General features: G+C 39.6%; 1 protein-coding gene across 8 annotated transcripts in view; it reads left to right on the forward strand.

The window, feature by feature from the left end:
* Positions 1 to 24,621, forward strand: part of SORCS1 (sortilin related VPS10 domain containing receptor 1) — a 469,944-nt gene that overhangs the window by 371,500 nt on the left and 73,823 nt on the right. For all 8 annotated transcript variants that reach the window (XM_079136908.1, XM_079136906.1, XM_079136907.1 and 5 more), the window contains exons 10-17: positions 688 to 834; positions 10,206 to 10,308; positions 10,589 to 10,665; positions 12,486 to 12,577; positions 14,141 to 14,248; positions 15,711 to 15,828; positions 17,315 to 17,445; positions 20,469 to 20,582. In XM_079136908.1, coding sequence (XP_078993034.1) covers positions 688 to 834; positions 10,206 to 10,308; positions 10,589 to 10,665; positions 12,486 to 12,577; positions 14,141 to 14,248; positions 15,711 to 15,828; positions 17,315 to 17,445; positions 20,469 to 20,582 — 890 coding nt within the window. The remainder of the gene's footprint in view (positions 1 to 687; positions 835 to 10,205; positions 10,309 to 10,588; positions 10,666 to 12,485; positions 12,578 to 14,140; positions 14,249 to 15,710; positions 15,829 to 17,314; positions 17,446 to 20,468; positions 20,583 to 24,621) is intronic.

The raw sequence follows: 24,621 nt of genomic DNA on the forward strand, positions 1-24,621 counted from the left end.
TTGGTGAATTAACAGAGAGATCTTGTACAGAAACATAAAAGCAACAGTAATTATTTATGTCAGAATCTTTGACTTTTCTCGGTCGTCCAAGTCTGCAGATAGCTCAATGATTTTCTCATTAAGAGCACAAATTTTGAAGCCATCGAGTTCTGGGTTAAAATCCTAGGTCTAGCACATACTGTGTGTCCTTAGACAGTGTGATCTTGGGAAAGCCTCATTACCTGGATGAACTTGAGATCTCATGTGTGGAATGGAGTGATTTTTCTTTAGGAGGACTGTTAAAAGGATTAAATGAGATAAGATATTTAAGACTCTGGGTACTAGTCTAGCATACAATAAAAGCAGCCCTTATTTACTGCTTACTTGTCATGTAACAGAACTGACAACCCCAGAGTTTATCTCTTGGCAACTGAAGGCTGCTGCCTACCTACCTGAAGGTAATAATAAGTCTCTAACAAACTTGTATTATGACCCCCAAAGTCAAAGGGGTGATCTGCTGCTTTCTGTCCAATAGGCTGGAGAGTCATACCTCAGCACCTTCTGCTCACCTCCATTCTCACCCTGTGTTTCCTCCAAGATGTGTGCTCTTAGCTGAATTTGACAGCCTGCTTTAAAAAATAAAATGTAAACCAAGATGTCCCTTCTTCTCAAATTGATGTATTTTTCAGCCATGTCAATTTTTCCCAGGTAGCAGGGATAAAGGGAATGTTCTTGGCTAACAAGAAGATTGACAACCAAGTGAAGACCTTCATCACATACAACAAAGGCAGAGACTGGCGTTTGCTGCAGGCTCCGGACACAGATCTCAGAGGGGACCCTGTGCACTGCTTGCTGGTGAGTCTTCTTAGTAGAGTTGAGCACCCCACACAGTGGAGGGATGGAAGTGCCATTCAAGAAGAGGATGAAGCTCATTCTGGGGTTTTTGCTCAGTTGATGAACAAAGTGGGCAGGAAAGGGTGTGAAGGCCGAATTTGCAGAAAAGAATCACAAGGTTGCTGGGCATGGTGGTGCATATCTGTAATCCCAGGAACTCAGAAGCCTGAGACAGGAGGATCTCGAGTTCAAAGCCAGCCTCAGCAAAAGTGAGGCACTAAGCAACTCAGTGAGATCCTGTCTCTAAATAAAATAAAGTACAAAATAAGACTTGGGATGTGGCTCAGTGGCCAAGTGCTCCTGAGTTCGATCCCCAGTACAATCCCTACCAAAAAAAAAAAAAAAGAATCACAGGGCTGCCTTTTGTGCTGGGCCAAGGAGATAAGAGCACATGGTCAGTCCTGTGCTCATGTCCAGTATCATTATTTCTCTCAAGTTTGTTTATTTGTTTGTTCGTTTTGGAATTAAACCTAGGTTCTCATGCATGCTAAACATGTACTTATCCTCTGATGTACATTTCCTGCCCTACAACCCACATCCTGACAAAGCACCTCCAATGATAGTTTTGGCAGAATATGGTAGTATTCATCTATCCTGAGGGTGTCCCCTAAACACTCTTACTTTCTTGTGAAAAATCACAATGAGTATTACATTTAGCTGCAAAACTGGTAAACTGAATGCAGGATTGTGTGGTATATTTTCCTGTGGTAATGTTTGATTGCATTTTGAGAGAAGTTCATGCCTGACTTAAACACGTTTATTTTCTTTATATTATGTTCCATTTATTTGTCTTAGTCTATAACGCTTGGGCTTGGAAAACCTATGGCCTGGGGAAAAATGTGACCCATTGTGTTTTTTTAAATAGTATTTCATTGAAACAGAGTCATGCTTATTTGTTTATATATTGTCTATAGCTGTTTTCACTCTACAAAAGCAGAATCAAGTTGTGCTGACAGACTATGGTCAATAAAACCCTAAGACATTTCTTTTATGGCCCATTGAAAAACGGTTGCTGACCACTGCTTTCATTATGGTCTTCCTTTCATTATCTTACATTTGGGCAATACATATGTCAGGGTAAATTTTTTTATTTAGTTAATGATATGACAGTATCCAAGAGAAGGATCAAAGCTGAATCCTGCCTTCAAGGAGACTTCAATCTACTTCTCTATTTCAGGGAGGCGAAATTCATAAATAAAAGACTGTATGTAGGGTCACATCTTATTGTTCTTAGTAGCCCTGAGACCTGTGTTATACTTGCTACACTCAGTGAATGAAGGAGAGGAGAAAGAGATTAATTGCAAAGTAAAGTTTTATTAAATTAATATGATTAGTTTCTGTAAAATAGTTCAGAAGTTGGGTTTAAGTGAAGACAAAGGAGAGGCCAGGATATAGACCTAGAGAGAAGGCCACTTAGTTTTAGCAAGAAGGGCTTGGTGCATGGTGTGGGTGTAGCCAACCTGTCATCTTTCTTCCCATCTGTCATTGTGCACATTCTTCACACGACCCTGACTTTGATGTTATCCTCACTCAGCTTGCTTCTTCCATTCCATGAAGTCTGGACGGTCACTTAGCAGGTTCATCCTGCACAGTGGTAGGTGGGTCACCCTCCTGCTCGAGAAGATGCCAGCAGCTACAGCTTGACCTTATTAGTGGCAGAGGATATCACAGTTGTCACTGTGCATCAGGGAAGTGGTCTAAAATGCAGCTTCCCACTCAGCTTCCATCCTTATTACTGACAACTGGGAGAAAAACAGCCGTTTGTTATAGTGAGTGCACAAAGCCAGTGACAGCCTAGTAAATATAATAGCTACTTATTGAATGCCTATAATAGGCACAGTTACGTGGCATTAAAAAAAAAAAAAAGAAAAAGGGAAAAAAATAAATAAGGCTACCTTCCTAGCTAAGCTGTTCTAAGTTGGAGCATTGTGATATGTAGTCACAGATGCATTGCATGTGCCAGTACCTTAACAGGGCTTTCCATTCCCTTCATGTACTTTGGAGAGGAGAGAGAGAACCTATGAGAGAGAATAAACCATGTGACACAAACAGGCTTGCCTAGCCTTTTTGGCTTCATAAATGGGTCATTAAAATGGCTCTTAGGTTTGGCGATAAAACTCAGTAGTAGAACACTTTCCTGGTATGCACGATATACCCCTGGGTTTGATCTCCAGCACTACAAAATAAATAATATTAGTAATAATAAAAATAATAAAAGTGACTCAAAACATAGCAAAGTGTTCCCTGCTTCACCCCAACCTAGAGTCACAAAGTCATATTGCTGTGCCCCCAAAATAAACATACGCTATTAGTTCCTTCCCCATCCCTGCTGGGACCATCCTAATCCAAGCCACTAGCCTGTCCCACCTGACCCTGACCCCCAGTGTTGGATCCAACCTTACTATCCCCATTTTCTATCTGGCAATCCATTCTCCACACAATAGCCAAAGCAAACTTTTGGTTTTATATATATAAAAAGAAACCACTTTGCCACCTATAATCCTGATGACTCAGGAGGCTGAGGCAGGAGGATTGTGAGTTCAAAGTCAGCCTCAGCAAAAGCAAGGTACTAAGCAACTCAGTGAGTTCCTGTCTAAATAAAATACAAAATAGGGTTGGGGATGTGGTTCAGTGGTCGAGTGCCCCTGAGTTAAATTCCCAGTACCCCCCACCCCATGACCATTTAAGGGAATACTTTGATGAAGTTTGACAAATGTATATACCTACTACCACAGTCAAGATGGACGTATTCCCAGCACCCTAAAAACTCATCAGTGCTCCTTTGCATTTAGAACCACACTCTTGACCCTAGAAAACTCACTGTTTTTCCTTTCTATTAAAATAGATTTCTCTTTTCTCAAATTTCATAAAATACTATCAACTTAAACTTTTGAAAAACCACATCATATCTCTCCTTCACTTCAGCATTCAAATGGTTTTCTGGTTCAAATACTTCATCATGACTGGCAGGTCCCATGTGATCTGGTCCCTGTCTACTTCTCCCTGATCTCTATCCTCTCCCTCCATCCTCCTTACACAGAAACCCTAGTGGTGCTGGGGCATGAACTTATGTATTCATCTTAGAATATTTGAATTTCTTATTATTTCTGCTAAATGCCCTTCCACTAATCAAGCTTTTTCTTTGTGTTCAGGTTCTTCCTTCTCAAACATCTTTCTTGAGAATCCAGTAAAGTTATATTTGTCCTTATTCCTTTCTCTTCATGACCTCTACTGCTCTCTGAAATCAGCACATATATCCATCAACTTTCTCATCCACCTCATCCACCTCCCCCTGTTAAATGGGAGTTCCTTGAACCGGGACTGTGGCTGTCTTTCTGGCTTTCCAAAGATCAGCTCCAAGAATCTTACCTGCGTGCTCAACATCCACCTTGTATTTTGGAGTTGTGCTTGGAGTGTGCTTGAAAGGTGTTGTTTGAGTTCCACATCTGGACTCCAGTGGAAGCCACGTGTTCCCTTGAATGATTATGAGGGATTTGTTCTAACGTCCACCTAGAGCTCATGGGCTCTAGTCGGCTTCAAAGTTCACAAAATCCGGAGACTCCTTAAGACTGAGGAGAGATGAATTATTGTGATGAGGATGTATGGGACCCAGGAGTCTTTGGTCCTTCCTCCCTCATTAACCCTGTCTCTTACTTCAGTTTTAACATAGGCGCTTTAAAAACAGGCAACCGGTGGAGGAGGGCGAAATGACAAAGGGGTTGGGGAGGAGAGAACGAAATCACTTTTTAAAAATCTGCCAACGGCACAAAATAGGAAAGAAAATCTTTGAGCTACAGGAGACCCAGACTGTTAAAAACCTTCTCTAGGCTCCGGAACTGGTTGGCAGAGAGGAGATAAAAAGCGATTTTAGATTGTGAGTACTTGGAAAGTGACAGTGTCACCGAAAGCAGAGCCTTGTGATTAGAAAAGAGATTTTTCCAGCAGGGCTGTTACAAATGTGGAACAAGTTCAGAATCACAGCCCCAAATGGAATGTTCCTGGGAAAATATATTCTATGGAAGTAAGACATCCAGGGTAATTTGGGGCTGTATTTTTAGGACTTTCAGACTGATTGCCTGGAGGGCTCAGCTGGGATTTCTTCCCTCTGAAGACTGCATTGTACAATTAGATAGGGTATTACAGGTCATGGTCCACCTGCCTCCGAAGCCCCGGGATCGAGCTCCCAAGAGGCAAGATGTGAGCTGAACTGAACCTGTGACAAGTGCTTGGTCCCCTGGGGAAGGCACAGTGTTTCATGGAGAGGGGCTCTGACTTCTGAATGGATTTGTTTGGCAGTTTTTTACTGGAGCTGAGCAGGCAGTTGCCCCAGGAGATTCAGGACTGTGCTTCCCACCTCACTACACTGTGTGTGTGACACTACATGTTGTGCTGGTTTGGAAAAGAGCTGAATACCCAAAACCCAGCCAGTTTTCTGAGGGCCTCCTTCTCCTTTGCTACTAAATCTTTACTGAAGAACTAATGGAGACCTAGCTGCAATTCAGAGTCAGAAACTGCACACAAGTGCATGTCTTTGGGAAAGGGGGTTGCAGGTATTTAGGAACTTGCTTGCTCCCTCATCATTTATGAAATTCTGATCTGTCATTTTTTAGTACAATATTCAGATTAGTAGTCTTGGGGAAAAGGTACTGTGAGGATAGGATCTAGAGGCTATTACAGAGGTTGGGAGGAAAAACAATTTTAAGCTGGTTGACTCTCAGATACTCTCTGAACATTTGTTACCTCTGTTTATATCATAGTGGAGAAATGTCTTCTTTTATCATTTGGGAATTCCCCACTGGCCATCCACAGTGCCTGAAATAGGAAGGATAATTAATGGATCACCTGGAGAACATTACGCTAAGTGAAATAAGCCAGGCACAGAAAGACAAGTACCACATGTTTTCACTTATTTGTGGAAGCTGAAACAATCAGACTCCTAGGAGCAGAGGGCAGATGGTGGGTGAGATGGGGGGTGTCTATCAAAGGGCACAATGCTTCCATTAGACAGGAAGAGTCAATGATCAGTATTTAAGGTGGAAAATAGTAGGGGTTCCATTAAATCCAGCAGACATTTATGGAATACTTGCAACATCCAAAGTGTTTTGTCAGGTAAAATAGAACATGAAGACAAAAGAAAGGTGGTTAGAACCTAGGAGTTCACTAATGGGCATTCAGGGTTTGTGAATTCCCCGAAATTGAATGCAAACTGTGTGCTTGTCCTTGTGAGCTTTTTCATGATCCTTAATTTGCATCAGAGTCTCAAACATTGTACCTGAAAAGGTTAAAGACTAAGGATCCAATTGTTTCTAGAATTGACCAATTGATGATGTGACCTGGTCTCTGAGTTTGTGCAAGTAAGGCTTTGGAATTTATGTGCTGGTCCCTGCATCCTTTCTAAGTCATTGGTGGCTTCCATGTACATTCCCGTATTTTCTTCTTCAAAGTTTTTGCATATTTTTGTCTTTTTTCATATTTTATTGTGGAGGGGTTGACTCTCAGCCATATCCTGCATGGATGAGAAAAGGGTTAACTGCCAGAGGACAATGTTAGCTATAATCAATTACCCATAAATTTATCTACTCAATAAAAGCACAAGAGCTGATACTGCTTTTAAATGAGAGGGGGCGTGATGGGTCTGGCCATACCAGTTCTGGCCTCTAACAACATGGAGTAGTTCAAACCTTTTTATTTAGTCACACAGGTAAAGGGGCCCAGAATGGGATGGGCTTCTTCTGTGATGAACAGGATGGGGTGGAGTTAGGGAACCAATTTGCTCAGGGAAACTATCACAGAACCAGACAGGGAACCACTCCCACAGTGCCACATATCCCTCAGCAATCTGGGACAGACCTCCGTATCTTCTAGTTCTGAGAAGTCAGACCTCTGTGTCATGAAGCTCGACGTTATCTGATTCTGCTAGATAAGGGTGGCTTCCCATATTTTCTCTTGGTGCATTATAGTTGTACATAATGATGGAATTTGTCCTTACTCTTTGTACATGCACAAAATAGGACAACATAGTTTGGCCAATCTCATTCCCCAGTATTTCTGGTTTTCCCTCCTACTCTCCCCTCTCTCCCATTCCTTTCTTCTGCTCTATTGATCTCCCTTCCATTATATTTTTTTTTAATGTGGAAATAGAAGAGAAATAGAGGACCACTCATGGAATAAGCTGTGCTTTGACTCTATTGGGTTGGAGACAACCCCGGAAACATAGAAGCAACCCCTGTGATCATTTGTATAGGGTAGGTAGGTTGCAAGGTCTGTTTACCATTGATAAAGAAAAAGAAGGAGCAGGACATGGTGACATGCACATGTAATCCCATCTACTCCCCAGCCTGAGGCAAGAGGTTTGCAAATTCAAGACCATCCTGGGCATTTTAGTGAGACTCTTGTCTCAAAATAAAATTTAAAAATGGTTGGGGATGTAGTTGGGTGGCAGCGACCTTGTCTATCATCTGTGAAACCCTAGGTTTAATCCCCAGGACTGGAAAAAAGAAAAAAATTGCTCCTGCCTGTGCAAAATGTACATAAGAATCCCAGAGCCTGGCCTTGTGTCCTGCAGGAACCTGGAGTCGCTTGATAGCCTTTATCACAAATCTTTTAGTTTTTGGTGACTTAACTTTGGTGACTTTAACTTTCTGACAGATGTCCAAAGCAGGTACAGAAGTTTAAATTAAAAAGCGACAATGAGGGACTGTGGCTGTAGCTCAGTGGTAGAGCACTTGCCTAGCATGTGTGAAGCACTGGGTTCGATCCTCATAAAATAAATAAATAAAAGACCATCTACAACTAAAAAATATTTTAAAAAACCCTGATGATGAATCACCTAACATCATTTTTCTTCTCACATTTGACTAGACTGTGTAAGTGCTTTGAAAAAAAAATATGAAAGAAAGGGGGAAAAAACCCCGCAGAATATTCTCCATGTACCAGCTGGGGGCAATCCAGTACTACAAATGTGAGAGTGGAGAAAATATGTACCAAAAAGATCGTTTCTAATGTTGCTGCTACTGTGCAAACCGGTGTCTTTCTTCTCCAATCAATACGTCTTGGTTCACTGAAAGCCATAGCAACAGAGCAGGGAACAGCCAGCCAATTGAAAGCGTCCTCTTTCCTTTGTAATAGCGTTTCCCGTACCAAATAATCCTTGTCCAAAGTGGCAACTGAGCTTCACAGTCTTCCAGCTGTGGCAGCAGCTGACTCAGGATTGCAAGCTGAGTATTCCCTGGTGCAGGAATGTTCTACTCTCTTAGACGGTGCAGAAGACCCTGCATTAATCCTAGATGTCTAGGCTTGATCCCCAACTCTGGTGCAGTTCTTGGGATACTACGGTGATGGTTACATTATTCAGATTATGTGATTTATAATCAATTCCATGTACTTTTGGCATTGTTTTGAGTAGAATAGTGAATTAAGGTCTTTCATGCCCCAATAAAAAATGCAGTACTTGATATTACATCCTTTTATTGATTTCATCTTTTTTATTGGATTCTATGCACAATTCCACAGAAGATGCAAAGAAGCAGTTGATGTGCTCTTTTCATTTGTAGAGTGTGCCTCTTGAGGGTATAAAACTGTCCTGTTCCTGAAATAGGTAATTCAGGATTGTGCATCATAGAACAAATTGTGGTTTGTCAGAGAAGGGGAGGCTGTGATAGGCTGCAGCCGTCAGGAAAATATTCGTGGTGAAAATGATTGATGCCCCCACTTTATCCTGTCTTAACTTGGCTGAGTGTTGGGCGATACTGTCCTGGGACCCACCACCGCATTTAGCAATAAATAATAAGTGCTGTTCTAGTCTTTCTCTTGGACAAAAGGAAGCCAGATATGTGACTCTGGTGTTTCTTTTTAGAGGGGCTATCTTTCTTACTCTTACAGAGCATTATAAAGTGAAATGTTGTTTGAAAGTTTTACATGCAGTTTTCATACAGAAACGATTGTTCCTCAAGAGTTTTACTTTCTGTGTTGACAGTAAGGAAAACAGTCTCTCACGATCTGCAGTTTTATTTTGCCAGTGTTTTGGCTACTTTTATTTCTGAGTTTCATTTTTAGTTCATCATTTACTCCATCCTATATACATTTAATCATTGTGTATCTCTGTAGAGAATCTGTAGTTCTCTGAATATCTGTTGACTGAGACTTACAAAGCAGAATAAAAGTAATAACAGAGATACATTGGTGATTCCAAAGACTCAGCTCGATAAGATTAGAAAGTAATCTTCCTGAGAGATGGAAAAAAACCATGGGTTCAAACACAAACTTGTATTTTTGACAACTTAGTACAGGAGTATTTTAAACAAAATTTGTACAAGATTTATTATCCTCCTTTTTCTTTTTTCTTAAAAGCTGTTGATAGCTTAATCAGGGAATTTGATCAAGGTTTTTAGATATAGATAAACAAGCCCCTTAAAATTTCATTTAAATGTTTATTACTAGTGCATTTTGTCTAAAAGTATGACTTCTATATTGAATCAAATGGATTCTAAAGGTGAGGAGGTGCAATCCAACTTTGGATTGGTAGTAGAGACACTATGTCTGTTGTTTGGAGGATGTTAGGACAGTGGTACATGTCATATAGTCTTTTCTATACTAAGATTGGGGTCTCAAGAGAAGAATGACTAAGAAATGCCAGCTGACTTCTTCAAAGTTCTCCTGGCCTGACTCAAACTTTCCTGCTTTCAAATCCCATTTCTCCTCTTAATTTTACCTGGTTACACACTGCAACTCTTTTGCTTCTTTGTTATTGATGTTACCCATGATTGAACATCTTACCCACAGTTCAGACCCTACCCATCCACTATTTTCTCCTGAGAACTCACCTCTAATCCAAAGTTCGACTGTATCTCCTCACCTTCTAGAATCTCATATGATGTTTTGTCTATATCTATCTTATGACTGTTAAAATAGTCTCTCTTTATGGCAATAAATAGAAAGATCTCCTGTTCTCTACTTGAATTGTAAACTCTCCAATGACAGAGACCCAACTTTAGTCTTTGCAACCCTGTCATAAACTTCATCTAGTTTATATATACATGGTACTTAAATACTCATCAAATTACCCAATGGCACTTATGTCAGTAAATTACACCTAAAATAAAGGAGCTTTCTATTTTTCAAACTTGGCAATTGTCTTGCACTTAGTAGACACTAGACATTTGTGGAATGCAAAATGGTGGTTGGGTGGATGAATGGGTGGTAGAAGGATAGCAGAGATGGAAGGATAAATGGGCTGGTGGGATGGACAGACGGATGCATGAATGCTCTGAATCTGGGCTTTAAGTGACCCTTAGCTTTTGTGCTATTATGACTCTCATTTCTCCTCATTGTAGCCCTATTGCTCACTCCACCTTCACCTGAAGGTATCTGAGAATCCCTACACATCAGGGATCATTGCCAGCAGAGACACAGCTCCAAGCATCATTGTTGCTTCAGGTAAGAAGCTCGTCTCCTTTACTTGCTGCTGTAGATGGTGCAGACTTTAGATATCTGTGCTTGGAATAATGAGCAGGCTAAAAATATTTTGAAAGGCACCTAAACCATTGACCCTAAAGCAAGTGCGCTGAAAACTCCTGCTCAGACAAAATGCTTACAGTCAAAATCCTTCTCAGGCCAGGCAGACTGCTGATCTAGGCCATTGTTAGTTTTTGCAGAAAGTTTTTTTTTTTTTTTTTTTTTTTTTTTTTCTCCTCTAATGGTGATGTACTCTTTCTAGGTAATATAGGTTCCGAACTGTCAGACAGTGACATCAGCATGTTTGTCTCTTCAGATGCAGGGAACACTTGGAGGCAGGTAAGAAAAGACCCTGGGTTGTATGGCCAAAGTTTAAACAGCATAAAAATTGTCCAACTTGGTTCAAGTCTAGGAACTTACTCAGCAGTGGTACATGCTACGAATAAATCCTAAAGCATATTATATGGCTTTTCTTTTTTTTAATGAAATCTGGAACAAATCATTGAGTTTAGCAAATTTTTATACACTAATTTCTTTTGTTATTTAATAAAGATAATTCTTAATTAGGGTCTTTATGTAAGAACATACATAAGTGAAAAAAATATGTTTTATATTAGGTCTGACAGAATATTTCCCATAAAAGTAAAAACAGAATCCCTGTGGGTTTATCAAATAGGAAACTGGAACTTGAAGGGTAGATTGCATATCTAATTCCAGGTTGCCAACATAAATTCTCTTTGCCTTGAAGCCAGAACAGAGAAGAACGCAATGATATGGAAATAGCCATTACCCAGGTGGTGTTTGAGATGCTTAAATCTCATGTGCAAAAGACAGAGTAATAACCATCAGGATGCATATGTTAGATAAAGTAGAAATGGAATCACTTTAAACCAATGTGTTTAGCTTAAATGCTTCATGCCTTTCTTCTGAATGAAAATTAGATATCCATGGCTTATAAACCAGGCATTTAATGAGGTTTAGGAATCATAACAAGATATGAGCCTAATGCATGGTTGTTAGACTTCAATAAATATGTTTTAATAACCCACTGACGTTTAATTATTATACAATAACTAGCACTATAAATTGAAATCTAATGCACAGGTAATCACACTTGGCAATGAGAGCAGTCTCTTAAATTTTACAAACATCCACATGATGGTCCAGTTGCCTTCCTATCTTCAGATGTTTGAAGAGTGTCTGTAGGATTCTCATATTTTAAGAAAAATTGCTTAAGAAACCCCAGAGTAACAGATCTTAAAGCCATGTAGAAAGATAAACCCTTTAAGGAAACTTCCTCTGGAAAAGAGAGATCCAGCATTCCATTTTCTTTCTTCCAACACCCTAAATAAGCCACGGAAAATCTCTACTTTTACAGTCCTGGTGTGTGTTTTGGGTATAAGAAAGAAACTCAGTGGAAAAAAGAATGTTCTGTGTAACATCAGAAAAAGGCTTTAGTAGCAATTTGACTACAAGAATAGCACACATCTTGTAGAGAGGATTTAGAGACGTCGTTTCATGTTTCCATTTGACTTCAAATTATTCGTTTCACATTTGGAGAAAGATCCAACAGCACATGCACCCAAGGTGACAATTTCATTTTGATCAGAACTATTTGCGACTTGGTAGAACTTTTGTGAATTAAACAGGAGTACCTTTCTTTGATAGCAGTTGGAAATTTGAAATAATTAGATCAAAAAGGGTACCATAATGAAGCAAGTCCCAAATCCAACAGTCACTGTTTGCATGGCCTTTGGCAAGTCACTACATCTGTCTAAACTTTAGTTTTCTAATCTGTAAAAGTGAAACTATTGGAGCAACCTGTCTCTAAGTTTCCTTCCATCCAGGGATATATATGACAGTTTCCTGATGTTCTGACATTATCAGAAATGAAAATAAATGGATATTACAATAATGATAATAGAATATTAACACAAACATGTGCTATATGTTTTTAAGTTTATTTTCTTCCTACCTAAACATAATGTTATATAACATGTAGCCCCTGTTGGGAAGCATTTTTTAGCTCTCTTCCCCCAAATTTTTAGGGAAATCCATTTTGGTCCTGGAATGATTTTTGTTCTCATTTGAAAACCGATTCTCTGTACCATGAGTGTGTGTGGATGTATGTCCATGTGTGTACTTTTTTTCTCCTCTAGATCTTTGAAGAGGAGCACAGTGTTTTGTACCTAGATCAAGGTGGAGTCCTGGTTGCCATGAAACACACTTCTCTTCCAATTCGACATCTTTGGTAAGAGTACCTGCCACCTGGGGACAGGTGCACTACAGGACAGACCTGGGAATCAGGCTATCACATTGTGACTGTGCTTAGTAAAGTGTCAAGATTAGCTTGAGTGTAATTAACACCTTTGCTCCACGAAAAGAAGATTGTTGTTGCCTGCAATTTTGCAAAAAAAATAAAAAGAAAAAAGAATAAACAAGTTAGAAGTTTAAAAAAAAAAAAAAAAACAGAGGTGGGGTGGTAATTTCTGTCCCCAATAGAACTGCATTATGGTTTTCAAATGTGACGGTACCAGTATCTTTTTCTCTCAGCTCTATCACAGGTAGAAGGATGTTCACTAGCACTCAGTCTCTAAGTAGTTAAACTACTTGCAGTTATATCCCAAATAACATCTCCTCAAGTTTGGGAGGTGTATTATGTGCATTCTGCACAGAGATTAGCAGTTTTTGACAGTCATACTCATACCTTGTTTCTCTCATGAAGCTTCCTCAGCTTCCTTTTTGGAGGTGGCATTCCGCCACTCTGCCTATATGTCTTCCCTGGATGAATGTGTAAGGTCTAACTTCCTCGGGAGTTTTCAATAGGCTTCTTCCTGTGTTTGAAAGAGACTGTGTCACATGTGAGTTTGTTCAAAACCAAAAACCTGGTTTTCCCACCACTGAGTTTACTTTGATGACCAAAGAGAAGGCTGCAGAAGAGACACCAAGTCTTAGCGTGGGGAGCGCCATCCACAGAGTCAGAAAGCAAAAGAAAAGCTCCTGTAACAAAACACCAGAAAATGGGTGGCTCATGAAGAACAGAAATTTATTGCTCACAGTTCTGGAAATTGAAAGTTCAAGATCAAGGAGGCACTGACAGATTCGGTGCCTGGTGGGGACCCTGCTTTCTGGTTCTCAAATGGCATCTTCTTGCTGTGTTGTCCCCTGGTGAAAGGTGCAACACAATTGCTACACTTATCATCTGATTGCCTCCTAAAGGATTCACCTCCTAATGCCACCAACCCATGAATTTTGAGACAGCACAAACATTCAGACCATACTGGTAGCCATCAGAATGGGGCCCTCCTCCACTTTTATTCTCAAGGACCCGTCCTTCTGTACCCATCCATTAATTCAATGAAGTGAGCTATGATTTATAACAATATATAACTGGACACAGTATGGAATTTGTCATTTACAGGTGGGTCTGTTGAAATCCAGGTCACCCAGTCATTGCTTTTTAGGATCATATGCTGCTAGATACCAGTGAGGATTTGGAGAGGCTCACATTGAGGTCTTAAAGAGTAATAAAATATCCAAGTTAAGAAAAAATTTCCATTGGAGACTCTTATTCCCATTTTTGCACAGTTATCCCTTATTGTGATCTTAACACTGGGTCCCACTGGATTGGCTACCTGTATTTCTACCCATTGGTAGAATGAAAACTATCTAATCAGATGGAAGGAGGACTTATTTTGACAATATTCCAGCTGCCTTTAAAATGCATCCTCTACTGGTGGAGAGTATATTTTCTTAGAAAGGATTTTTTATATTTTCTCCTGAGATCTTGACTGTTATTTTGTTCTGTTGCTAGGTTGAGTTTCGATGAAGGGAGATCTTGGAGCAAATACAGTTTCACATCTATTCCACTTTTTGTGGATGGGGTTCTGGGTGAACCTGGAGAAGAAACTCTAATCATGACGTAAGTGGAAAGCTATGGTGTGGTCTAGCCTTAATTTAAGAGAGTAAACAGAAAGATGTTTTATAGCTGAGCCCTCTTTGATTTGTGGCTGTTAGGCTTAAAGTTGTTAGCACAGTCAGTCCATGCTACTCTAGGAGTACCTAGCTAAAAGGAAAGAAAATGTGGGCAACCATTTTTTGGCTCTGATGAGTTTGAGGAGACTCAGACTAGGGGGTGATAGCAGAAGGGCAAAGCTCTCTTCTTTCTATACTCAATGTGTTTAGGGAAATTAGAAGCAATTATTTCAAGAGCAAATAAAGCTATGAGCTTAAAAGTTTTAATATAAGCAGAGTGTATATGCAGAAAATCTCAGGCGTATAAGAATAATTTCTCTTTCAGTCAGAACACAGCATTTGATCAAAACCCCACAAGGGATTTTATTTTTCCCTGGCTCTTTACCTAACCCAATTGTAAGGCATATTAGGAAAACCATGAGAACAATCTGTTCTTGTGAAATTGCATTTACACTCATTCTTGTCTGAAAAGTGATGATCATTAATTTGTGAAGGACTTGATTAATGACTCGGATGCCTATGAGTTTCAAAATATGAGCTTTGAATTTGAAATATGAAACTGAGCTATTTGCTTCCCCTATAAAATTGGCCATGGAAAAACAGAAAAGAAAGGTTTCAAAGTAGTTGATCCTGTCATCATTGAAAATTTTTAAATCAAAGTCAATAATTGGTATATTTTCTAACCCCATATTGCACTTTTTTCAATGATAGAAAACATCAAGAAAAATTTAATATGCCTAGAAACATAGCTAGATTAGTAATTTATTCCCTAATTTTACTTTACTTAATTTTTATATTTACAAAGCATAAATTTTAAAAAGCTGATCTAAAAATCCACTTTGTGGCTTTTATCTACACCTATTATTATTGATTCAAACACTGCATTAAATACCTAGGTTTCTGGGTAGGGAGAGGAGAATGTTCAACGTAGGAGCAAATCATTACCATTTGACTGCTGCCTACTTCCCTAGGGACTGGTGGGAACACCAAATAGCATGGAAACCATAAGAAACAGGCATGTTAACTCAAGAATCTACAAGTATAATCTCAGACCACCTATAATGCACCACTTGTAATTTTTTTTCTCAGTCATTTTTGTCAATTATTGTTGTGGTACAACATATACAAGTGGGCTGTTAAGTCAGATACTCCGGGATCCAGCTGTACCAGTTGCTAGTGGCTTGACTTTGGTGTTGACAAACCTCTTTGAGCCTCAAGTCATCCATCTTGCAATGCAGAGCCCATAATAGTATCCTCTTCATAAACATATCTGGAGGATTAAAAGTTTTGAGCCATTTGATGTGCTCAGCATAACACATCATTCCTGTGAGCACCATGTTCAGAGTTAACATATGCAAGCTGTTGTGAATACTGTCGTGATTGTCATTTTTATCATCATGATCCTGTAGAGTGTTTGGACACTTTAGCCACCGTTCTGAATGGCAGCTGGTTAAAGTAGACTACAAGTCCATTTTTGACAGACGGTGTGCTGAGGAGGACTACAGGCCCTGGCAGCTACACAGCCAGGTAAGGGGAAGAGAGCTGAGACTGAGCCCTGGGCAGGGGCGTGGGAGGTGCTGAAGGAAAGCTAATCCTTCAGGCTTAGAAACTGGAGCTCTCTAGGCCAAAATGCCACTTTTTCCTTTCGTTCTTCCTTACATATTTTGCATTACACAGCATTGAACAAGCTCAACATTTATATCTTGTGGTGAAGTTATTTCTGTTTTATTATGCTAGAATATAATGAAATAAAATTCAAATGCGCTTGGCTTAGACTTACAACTCAAAATGAAATACCAACTCAGCATTGAGATCCAAACATAATTTATCTGAGCATGTCATACTCTGACATGGTGAGGGCAGGGTGAGGAAAAGATCTTCCATTTTATCTACCAATTCAGACAGAGGCGAAGCATAAAATAACAAAGTAATGCTCCCCAAGTGGTTCCAGAAAAATCCTTCTTGCCCATTGCCTCAATTCCCTAGGAATATATAGTGCTGCTTGCCTCTTTCTAAGGTACTCAAAGTACAAGTACGCAGAATTATGAATAGGAAACTTTCCTACATCCTGGCCCCTTAGTTATTCAGCTCACATCAAAAGGCTTGGGTGAAAATGTCCCATTAATTTCCTAAGGCAAGGCCATTCAGCTGGCCTCTCAGAGGATTTGGTGGAAACTCTTGCTGCAAAGCCATCGCGTTGTTCAGGCAGGGAAACATGGTAGACTCCAAATCTGGACTAAGTAATATATTTGCATGATGATGTGTAATGAAGCCAGTTAAACTGAGTTTCCTCAGGAAAGACAGCCTAGAACAGATTAAACACACTTCTGTTCTTGTCTTTCAGAAACACAAAAGGAGCTATGTTTGACAGTAGGCGCTGCATTAGCTACAAACACCCATCCTATTCAGAGGCTCAACAGTAAAATTATCGCTCTCTTACATTGCTGCTATTTTCCCCTTTGGGATGCATAAGCATTGTGATATTCAAAGCTTTTATTTATTTCATGGAAAACACTGAATTTAGCTCTCTTGTTTGTCTGGTAGATGAACATAAAAAATCAGTGCTATAAAGATGTGTGGGCAGAAGCATAATAAATAGGGACAAAATGGTTCTTTACACTTCTTAACTACACTTTTATTTCATTTGCTTATAAATGACCAACTGTATAAATCTTTTGTTAGAGGAGAATTGAATTTAATTACTACAGGTTTGCCAACTAGTTATAGTCTATCTTACTTGTGTTCTTCTTAGCACTAACACTTAACCCTCCCCTGTACCAGTTTGTTAAATACATCAAGAGTTAAGGATTTATTAGACAAATTCTCAGTACTTCTTAGGATTACCTTTATGGTCACATATTATGATAGACATAAAAATGCTGTTAGCAAAAAGTACAACACCAGAATCCATATTACACTAAGATTTGTGAATAACTCCCTATCCTGCCCTAAGGCGGAGCAGGGGACATCCAAGCTACGTGCCCAGCTGTGTGTGATGCTTGTCTGCTCACAGGGGGAAGCATGCATCATGGGAGCCAAGAGGATATACAAGAAGCGAAAATCAGAGCGGAAGTGTATGCAAGGAAAATACGCAGGAGCTATGGAATCTGAACCCTGCGTTTGCACAGAGGCTGATTTTGACTGGTGAGCTGGCACCCTTATTCCATGGAGTCATTCATTGTATCAAATCCATATGGCCCTTGAAAAAAGTTTAGATTGGAAACAGTAGTGACATGCATAGGGCTAATTGGAAGCCTAGATTCTTACAAGATTATCTCTTGGGGACATCATGGTTTACTAGCTATATGCCTATGTCATGACAAAACCAGGTTTTTCTTTAGATTTAAAGAGGATTGAGAAGATGGTTGGTAATTACCTTCATAAAACTGATAGATACATTGGTCAAAAAAAAAAAAAAAAAAAAAAAAAAAAAAGCCAGGTCTATCCTGTGTTACTTCAGATAGGAATGCTGAAAACAATAAGTGGACTTTGCAGGGCACAAACACATTTGCACACCAGATAAGACCTTTCTGGAATCCAAGTTCTCAGTAGGAAATGATGACCTTATAAGGCAGTTAATTCTCTGTCCCTGAAAATTGTCAATCAATGATCAGCCAAGCACAGCTGCTACAGATGTGGAAGACATTTGTGAACTCAAGGTAAGGATGGATTCAATGGCATTATGTATCTTTGACTCTGAACCTAGTGGTAAAGGAGCTCGTTAAATTGGAGAAGTACTGAAACTTTGAGAGGTTTAAACTAAACTCAGAGTGCTATAGAATTCTTGATGGTACATTTGCTAAGCAGAAACCTAGCTTTTGGGGCCAAAAATGTCCTCACCTTATTTTTAGTCAGTGTTTAGCAATCAGGAAGGTTGACAAATTATTAATAATCAATAATTACTCCATTAATAATTATTTCTATCACATTTTTGCTATTTACTTTCCTCTTCTTTTATATTTGTGCGGTATATATATTTGTGTGTGTGTGTGTGTACTTTTTAGTTTAGAGAAAACAATCACTAAATAGGTACATAGATGTGGAATAACTGAAATGTGGCCTGGATAAGAGCTAGTCATTTTTTAACTATTTATTTTTAGCCACGTAACCATCACAGGTCAAACACCTGATCATCAAAATATCAGTAATTGAGCTGAGAGATTGTGTATATGTGCACCTCATATTTTAGAAGGATTTGCCTTCTCTTACAGTAGGCCACTGGAGATGTTTTCTGAATGAGTAGTACTGGAAAAGTCTGGCAAAACTGCGCTCCAGTGGTCTGACCAACAACCCAGAGCTGTCCCCCTCTTATTGGTGGATAAGGCAACTCAAGAGCCAGTGCTGTACCTCGTTGGGCTCCGCCAAGGGCAACAGAGCTACAGTTACATGAGCTCACAAGGAGTTCTGCAGGGGCCTCCCCAGCGAGGACTTCTGTTGGAGTCAGTGCAACATTACTCTAACACAGTGACAAAAATATTTTATCCCTGTCTTGCTCATTGGCACCGACACCCTGAAATACACTCATAGGAAAGCTTACCATGAGGTTCTAAGTCACTCCTCACAGCCCTCTTTCTCCATTGTGCACTTTACTCAAGGAGGGTTTGCAGAGGAAGTTAGCCTGTTACACTACCAGTTTAGCTTTGGCCTTATGAAACAGTCATTTGTTTACAGACAGCAAACTTATTCTCTGTTAGAAAATTTAGGAGAATAAGTGAGAAGAGGTGCCTCAATTCCCTGGTTTCTTTTGGAAACACTTCTTTAGGGTTATTTTCTGCAAGGTTCCAAAATAAACCATCTTGTTGTTCCCGTTCTTCATTTTCCATTGGAAGCTACTCCAGAGTGGAGGGAACCCAGGATAAGGAAAGCAATCAGGCTTCTCTCCTTCCCTGTCCCTGAGGACTCTTGGCCCGATCCTGGCATTCATTTGTGATAGGGATTTGTCACTCATCTCACCAGCTGAATTGCATTCAGACAAGTGGAAAATGAATCATAAACAAGGCCATTGTAAGGTTTTTCTGATCAGATGGGATTTGGGGTCTGTATGATTTCTGAAAATATTTTGGAAGGCTTACCATGACCTTGTTGGGCTTTTACCAGTGACTGGGGTTTCAGAGATTCTACCTGACTGCAGTGTAATGAAAAGTGCTGTCACTGGATGTTCCCTTTTAGCTTGGCTCCCTGGACATTCCCCCAGGTGACCTTGCCAGGCATGCTCCAGCATTTGTAACGTAATTCCCTGAAGTGTGCACTGAGTGTCCTGGAGGCAGGGATTCTGAAGTCTTCCTACCCACGCTGTGTTGAACCAGCACCAAATCCAGCTGGTATGTGCAGAATTCTAAGTACCAGCTGCCTGGAGACAGGCCCCTGAGCTGAGCTGATGTCTTCCTTCCCACCCCTGGTGTGCCAGCATCTCACCTCCATTACACAGATGGGCCAATTCCTACTAATGCTTGCTGATTGCTGCCTGCAATTTGTCTGTGCATTTAGGGGTACAATTTGTTGTCATCCTCTGTGCTGGGTTTCATCTCCCAGAAGCCAAGAATACAAGGCTACTCAGAGGCTCCTGAAAGCAAAAATGAAAGGGGATTGAGAGAGAAGACAGTTTCCAAACCAGGGAGATGTAGAGCAGTTAGTGTCAACCATTAGTGCTAACTCCTAGGATGAAACTTTTCCTTAGGGGATGCTCTAGACGCTCCTGAAGGACATTTTTTTTTTTTTGGCTGTGACTTTCAAACATATGGTTTGTGCACGGGAAAACCTGGCTCAGCTCTAGTTGGTAGATCCAGCTGTCTTGGAAGAGCATCCCAAAGACACCACCAGTAAAGGAGGCCTGTGCCACATGTTGCTGTGTTAAACTCTATGGAGGATTTGTCTCTATGGCTCCATCTTCCACCACTGCCTCTTTATAGTCCATATCCTATATCCTTCAAAAGAAAACACAATCCAGTGTTTTAGCTTAAAGGTGTTTAAATGGAATTATTGATTCTGCAGGATGTTTCCGTGGATAATTGATAGTCTATGAAAGGCAGGCTCCATTTTTAAGTCATTGATTCAGGGAATACATGCCTTTGACTGATTGGAGTAGAAGTTGGCTGTGGACTAACATGGAATTGTTCCGAGTAATTTACTACCTACTGAAAGGTTTGTTTTGGCTTCTCCCCCAACAGTGACTATGGCTATGAGCGACACAGCAATGGGCAGTGCCTGCCAGCTTTTTGGTTCAATCCATCTTCTCTGTCAAAGGACTGCAGTGTGGGGCAGAGTTACCTCAATAGTACTGGGTGAGTATCCGAGGCAGTGACTCTGAGGGGGGTCAACTTTTGAGCATGTGTTAAACTGACAGAATTACTTCTGATCCAAGACTGTGTAATGCATGTGCATTTATTCATTTTAATAAGGCAACACATCTCAACATTGATAGTGTACATTGTTTCTGGGACTAAGACTCCAATTGCAAATAAACAAATGAAAAAAAGTTTCCTTGGATGAAGAAGATGATGATATTGACAGAAAGTTCTTCACTCTTTGATTCTTTATCAGCTCTTTAATCATGTGAGGTTACCTTTTACCCTCACTGCATCTACATGAGGAAGGCCAAATAGATGCTTAACTAGTGGTATAGTTCCTATCCAAAGACGGAGAAGCTTGAGGCCCAGAAAAAAAGCAATGTTTAGGTTGGAGTCCATAGACCAGGAAGTGTCCCACATTGAATGCCATCAGTCATAGGAATTCTTTCTTACCTGGGGGGCTGTTAGACTTTCTGTTCTAGTCAGGCCTTCAGATGATTGGTTTAGGTCTAGCTACTCACATCAGGGAGAACAGTCTGCTTGTCTCCCTGTATAAATATTAATCTCATCTAAAGACATCCTCACAGAAACACCCAGAATAATGTTGAATTAAATATCTGGGCACCTGTAGACCAGTCAAGTTGACACATAAAATTAACTATCACAACTAATTTTAAGAAATTATAAATTTAGCTATGTTAAAGGCATTTTGGTTAGGATAAGGAAAATAAGTCTTTTCTTTTAAAGATGCCTAATGTCTGAGTTTTGTTCTTAGATGTTAAAGAAATAAAAGAATTCATAATTTTAAAAGATGATTTAATGAGTATGGATTATTGTACTGTTTTCTCTCATTTGTGCATATTTCCAAATTCTCATATTAAAAGGTTAAAATGATAGGAAGAAAAGGGAAGGGAAGGGAAGGGAAGGGAACAGAAAGAAAAGGGAAAAAATGGGAGTTAAGATCTTAACAGTACTGCAGGTCTATTTGACGAAGTTTCTTTTCATTTCTCATGCCAGCCGCAGGACACAGAATCACTGCAGGAAGTGTACTTTTCATTTATGTACTTTTTTATTAAAAATTTTAAAATATTTTTTAATTCAAAAAATATTAATTATTTTAAATAATATAAACCAATTTTATAATCCAATATTTTAAAGGAAATAAAAGGTGCAGAAATGGACTTCAATTATTTCTATGTCTGATGTAGGGATTCCTTTGGATGAAGGAATAAACTATGATGCATTTAAAGAAGAGCACAAAACATGAGAAAAATGCAATGAGTCAGGGAGGTCTCTAGCATCTACGATCTTGGAGAACAAAATATAAAGGGTTGATAAATTAACTTATTGGAGAAGGAAGGCCAAAGACAAAGGTTTTGTTATTTGTAGGTACCAGCATGTTTGAACATGGTAAAGGGCACTGGAAAGCCCTAAAGGTAATTTAAGAATTGCTTTTTTTTTTTTTTTTTTTTTTTTTTTCCCACCACCATCTCAATCAGTCCTAAAGGTAATTTAAGAATTGCTATTTTTTTTTTTAACCACCATCTCAATCAGTCTGAGACATTGTATTATTCTCACACTGGTATTGATGAGAGGAGACTGAAGCACAATAGGTCACAATTGTTCCAGATGCAATGCAATCACAGGAATAAGATTGAATGACCCCTCATTTTGGAGTTTATTGAGATTGTATAAGTCCTAAATATACTGACTTATAGAAAATGAAATGCCAAATGATTAAAGTAGAGCTTCCTATTCAGAAGCATGTATCACCTATGGCCTTAAAATTAAAATTACAATCTCAGTTGAAAATGGTTTGGTGATAAGTGTCCAGGTACATAAATATTAGTCAATGCAATTTTTTATGTCCAATAGTCAAAATCAGAACACTACCTCCCAGGGCTCAACCTGTACCCTCAGGGTTGTGTTCATATCAGTGAGTGTTAATGGTAGCTTCTGACCCCAGATGATTTTTTTAGATTGCCATCCTCTGGTTTTGTATATGCCATTCAAACATTTTGCACAAAAGCATCAGTATCAGCATAAGAACTTATGTGAAAAAGAACATGTGATAAGTTCTAGACATCAGTAGGTATGACCTGCACTTCTAAGAATGGTATTTATAGGTGTAGGAATAAGCACTGGATTAGGGTCCTACAGGTGGCAGTCAAAGGGACAAGTGTCAGTCGTAATTGCACGGATCAGTATATTGTGTGAATTGCACATTTTGCAAGAGGAACTGGAAGACCTTCAGTTATGACAAGGACCTGAATCATCTTCTAAGAAGACCTCACAACATCGAATTCCCATGGTCAGTGTTTGTGACCAGCTCTAGAGTTGGCAAGAGGTAAAATGTGGGTGAAACTGAAAACCAACTCTCTTTCTTAATGTCACTCCAGCACATCACCTCAGATGTCCCTTGGCTACGTGTTGATTCAGCAATATTTCAAAGGCACAGGGTCAGCATTTAATGTTGTAGTCCCTACAAGGCTGCTACCTTTTCATTTAAAAGATTTAATTACAAAAGAATTATATGAATATGTTTTATATGTTTAGAAAGTCTGCTTGGATCATTACCCCACCTTAGCCCTTTTCCCACTATATATTTGGTAGTCATGCTTCCAAACACTTTTCTTAGCATTTTCCAGGTAATAACTGTGCCAAGAGAAAGTATATAAAATTAATTTGGAAGGCTGTTTTTGTGTGATTTCCCGACTAGATATTTTGTTCTTCTATTTGCCTTTTTAATTTAAAAACATATCTTAAACATCTTTCCAAATCAGAATATAAAGAGCTACTTTCCATCTCATTTCTTTTTATTCCAAGGTATTAAGTATTATAGAATTATTTAGTTGTCCCCTTTCATGAACATTTGGGTTATTTGCTTTTTTCTGCCACTATAAACGAGGCTACAATTAACATCCTCATACCATACTACTGGTTATTAAAAACACACAAGGCTAATTCAGTCTCGGCAATGAAGGTGTTCCTGAAAGCTTATAAAGCAAATTCCACTCAGCCAAGTAGACCTGAGTATCAGGCATTGCCAAATGGTTCCCTCACAAGGTTTAAAACAGGAGCCTTCTGCCTACCTGTTGCCTGTGAGTCCCACAAGGGAGGAGTTGGAATTCACTGCCACCTTCTTGTTGTTTCTCTGTACATGGAGTAAAGGCATACCATTTGCCACCTTCTTTAAAATGGAAATGCCAGTGGATTCAGTAAGGATAAGATGAGGGGAAGCTCAAGTAAGTCTTTCCTAGATTAATCAGGTAACAAGGTCACTTCTGGCATAATAAGAGATGACTGGTGACAGGGCCCCACTGGTCATCTTTTGGAGGACAGGCTCTGACGCCAGTGCCTGGAAGCTATAGCAGTAAGGAGCCACTGTGTTAAAACTGGAAGCCAGTTTTAACCTGTCCCTGAGAAGCTTGTACTCAGTCAGTGTAGAATAAAGTGGATAAAGTGCAGAAGAATCCCAAGTGTGACTTGGGCTGGTGTGACTGTCTGCCTACAGGTTACTCCTGAGTTGTCTTGCTTGCCTTGTCCTGTCCCTCACAGCATAACTTCTGGAGCAGAAATGCAGTCAGAACCTGAACTGAGTGGGTCTACTAAACCAGAGATCATCCTTGTTAGTCCAGGGCAGTGAGCAAACCTCCCGGCACCACCTTTCTGAGAGTTTAGTTGGAAGCAGGCAGGAAGACCTTCCTACTGTAGTTTTTTTGTTTAGTTTTGAATGACTCAATGTATAAATGGATGTGGTCGATTTCACAATCGGCTTACCACTGTGTGTATAAAGCACTGTTCTCAGGTCCATCATTTCCCCAAGATGGAAAAATTCCTGCATGTGTTACTATTATGCCCAATAGAAAGGTTGTTTTTGAGGAGATGCCAAAATGTTTATTGGTGTCACTATACAGAAGTGAATGCTTGGACAATTTCTGTGTCAGTTCTTGGCTAAAAATTAGAAACGTGGTTCAAATACAAAGTGAGTAAGGGCAGACTGTGCCTCCAGGAGGCCTTCATCCTGACTCCT

This window comes from Sciurus vulgaris (genome assembly GCF_902686455.1).
Source record: "Sciurus vulgaris genome assembly, chromosome: 4".
Classification (NCBI taxonomy): domain Eukaryota; kingdom Metazoa; phylum Chordata; class Mammalia; order Rodentia; family Sciuridae; genus Sciurus; species Sciurus vulgaris.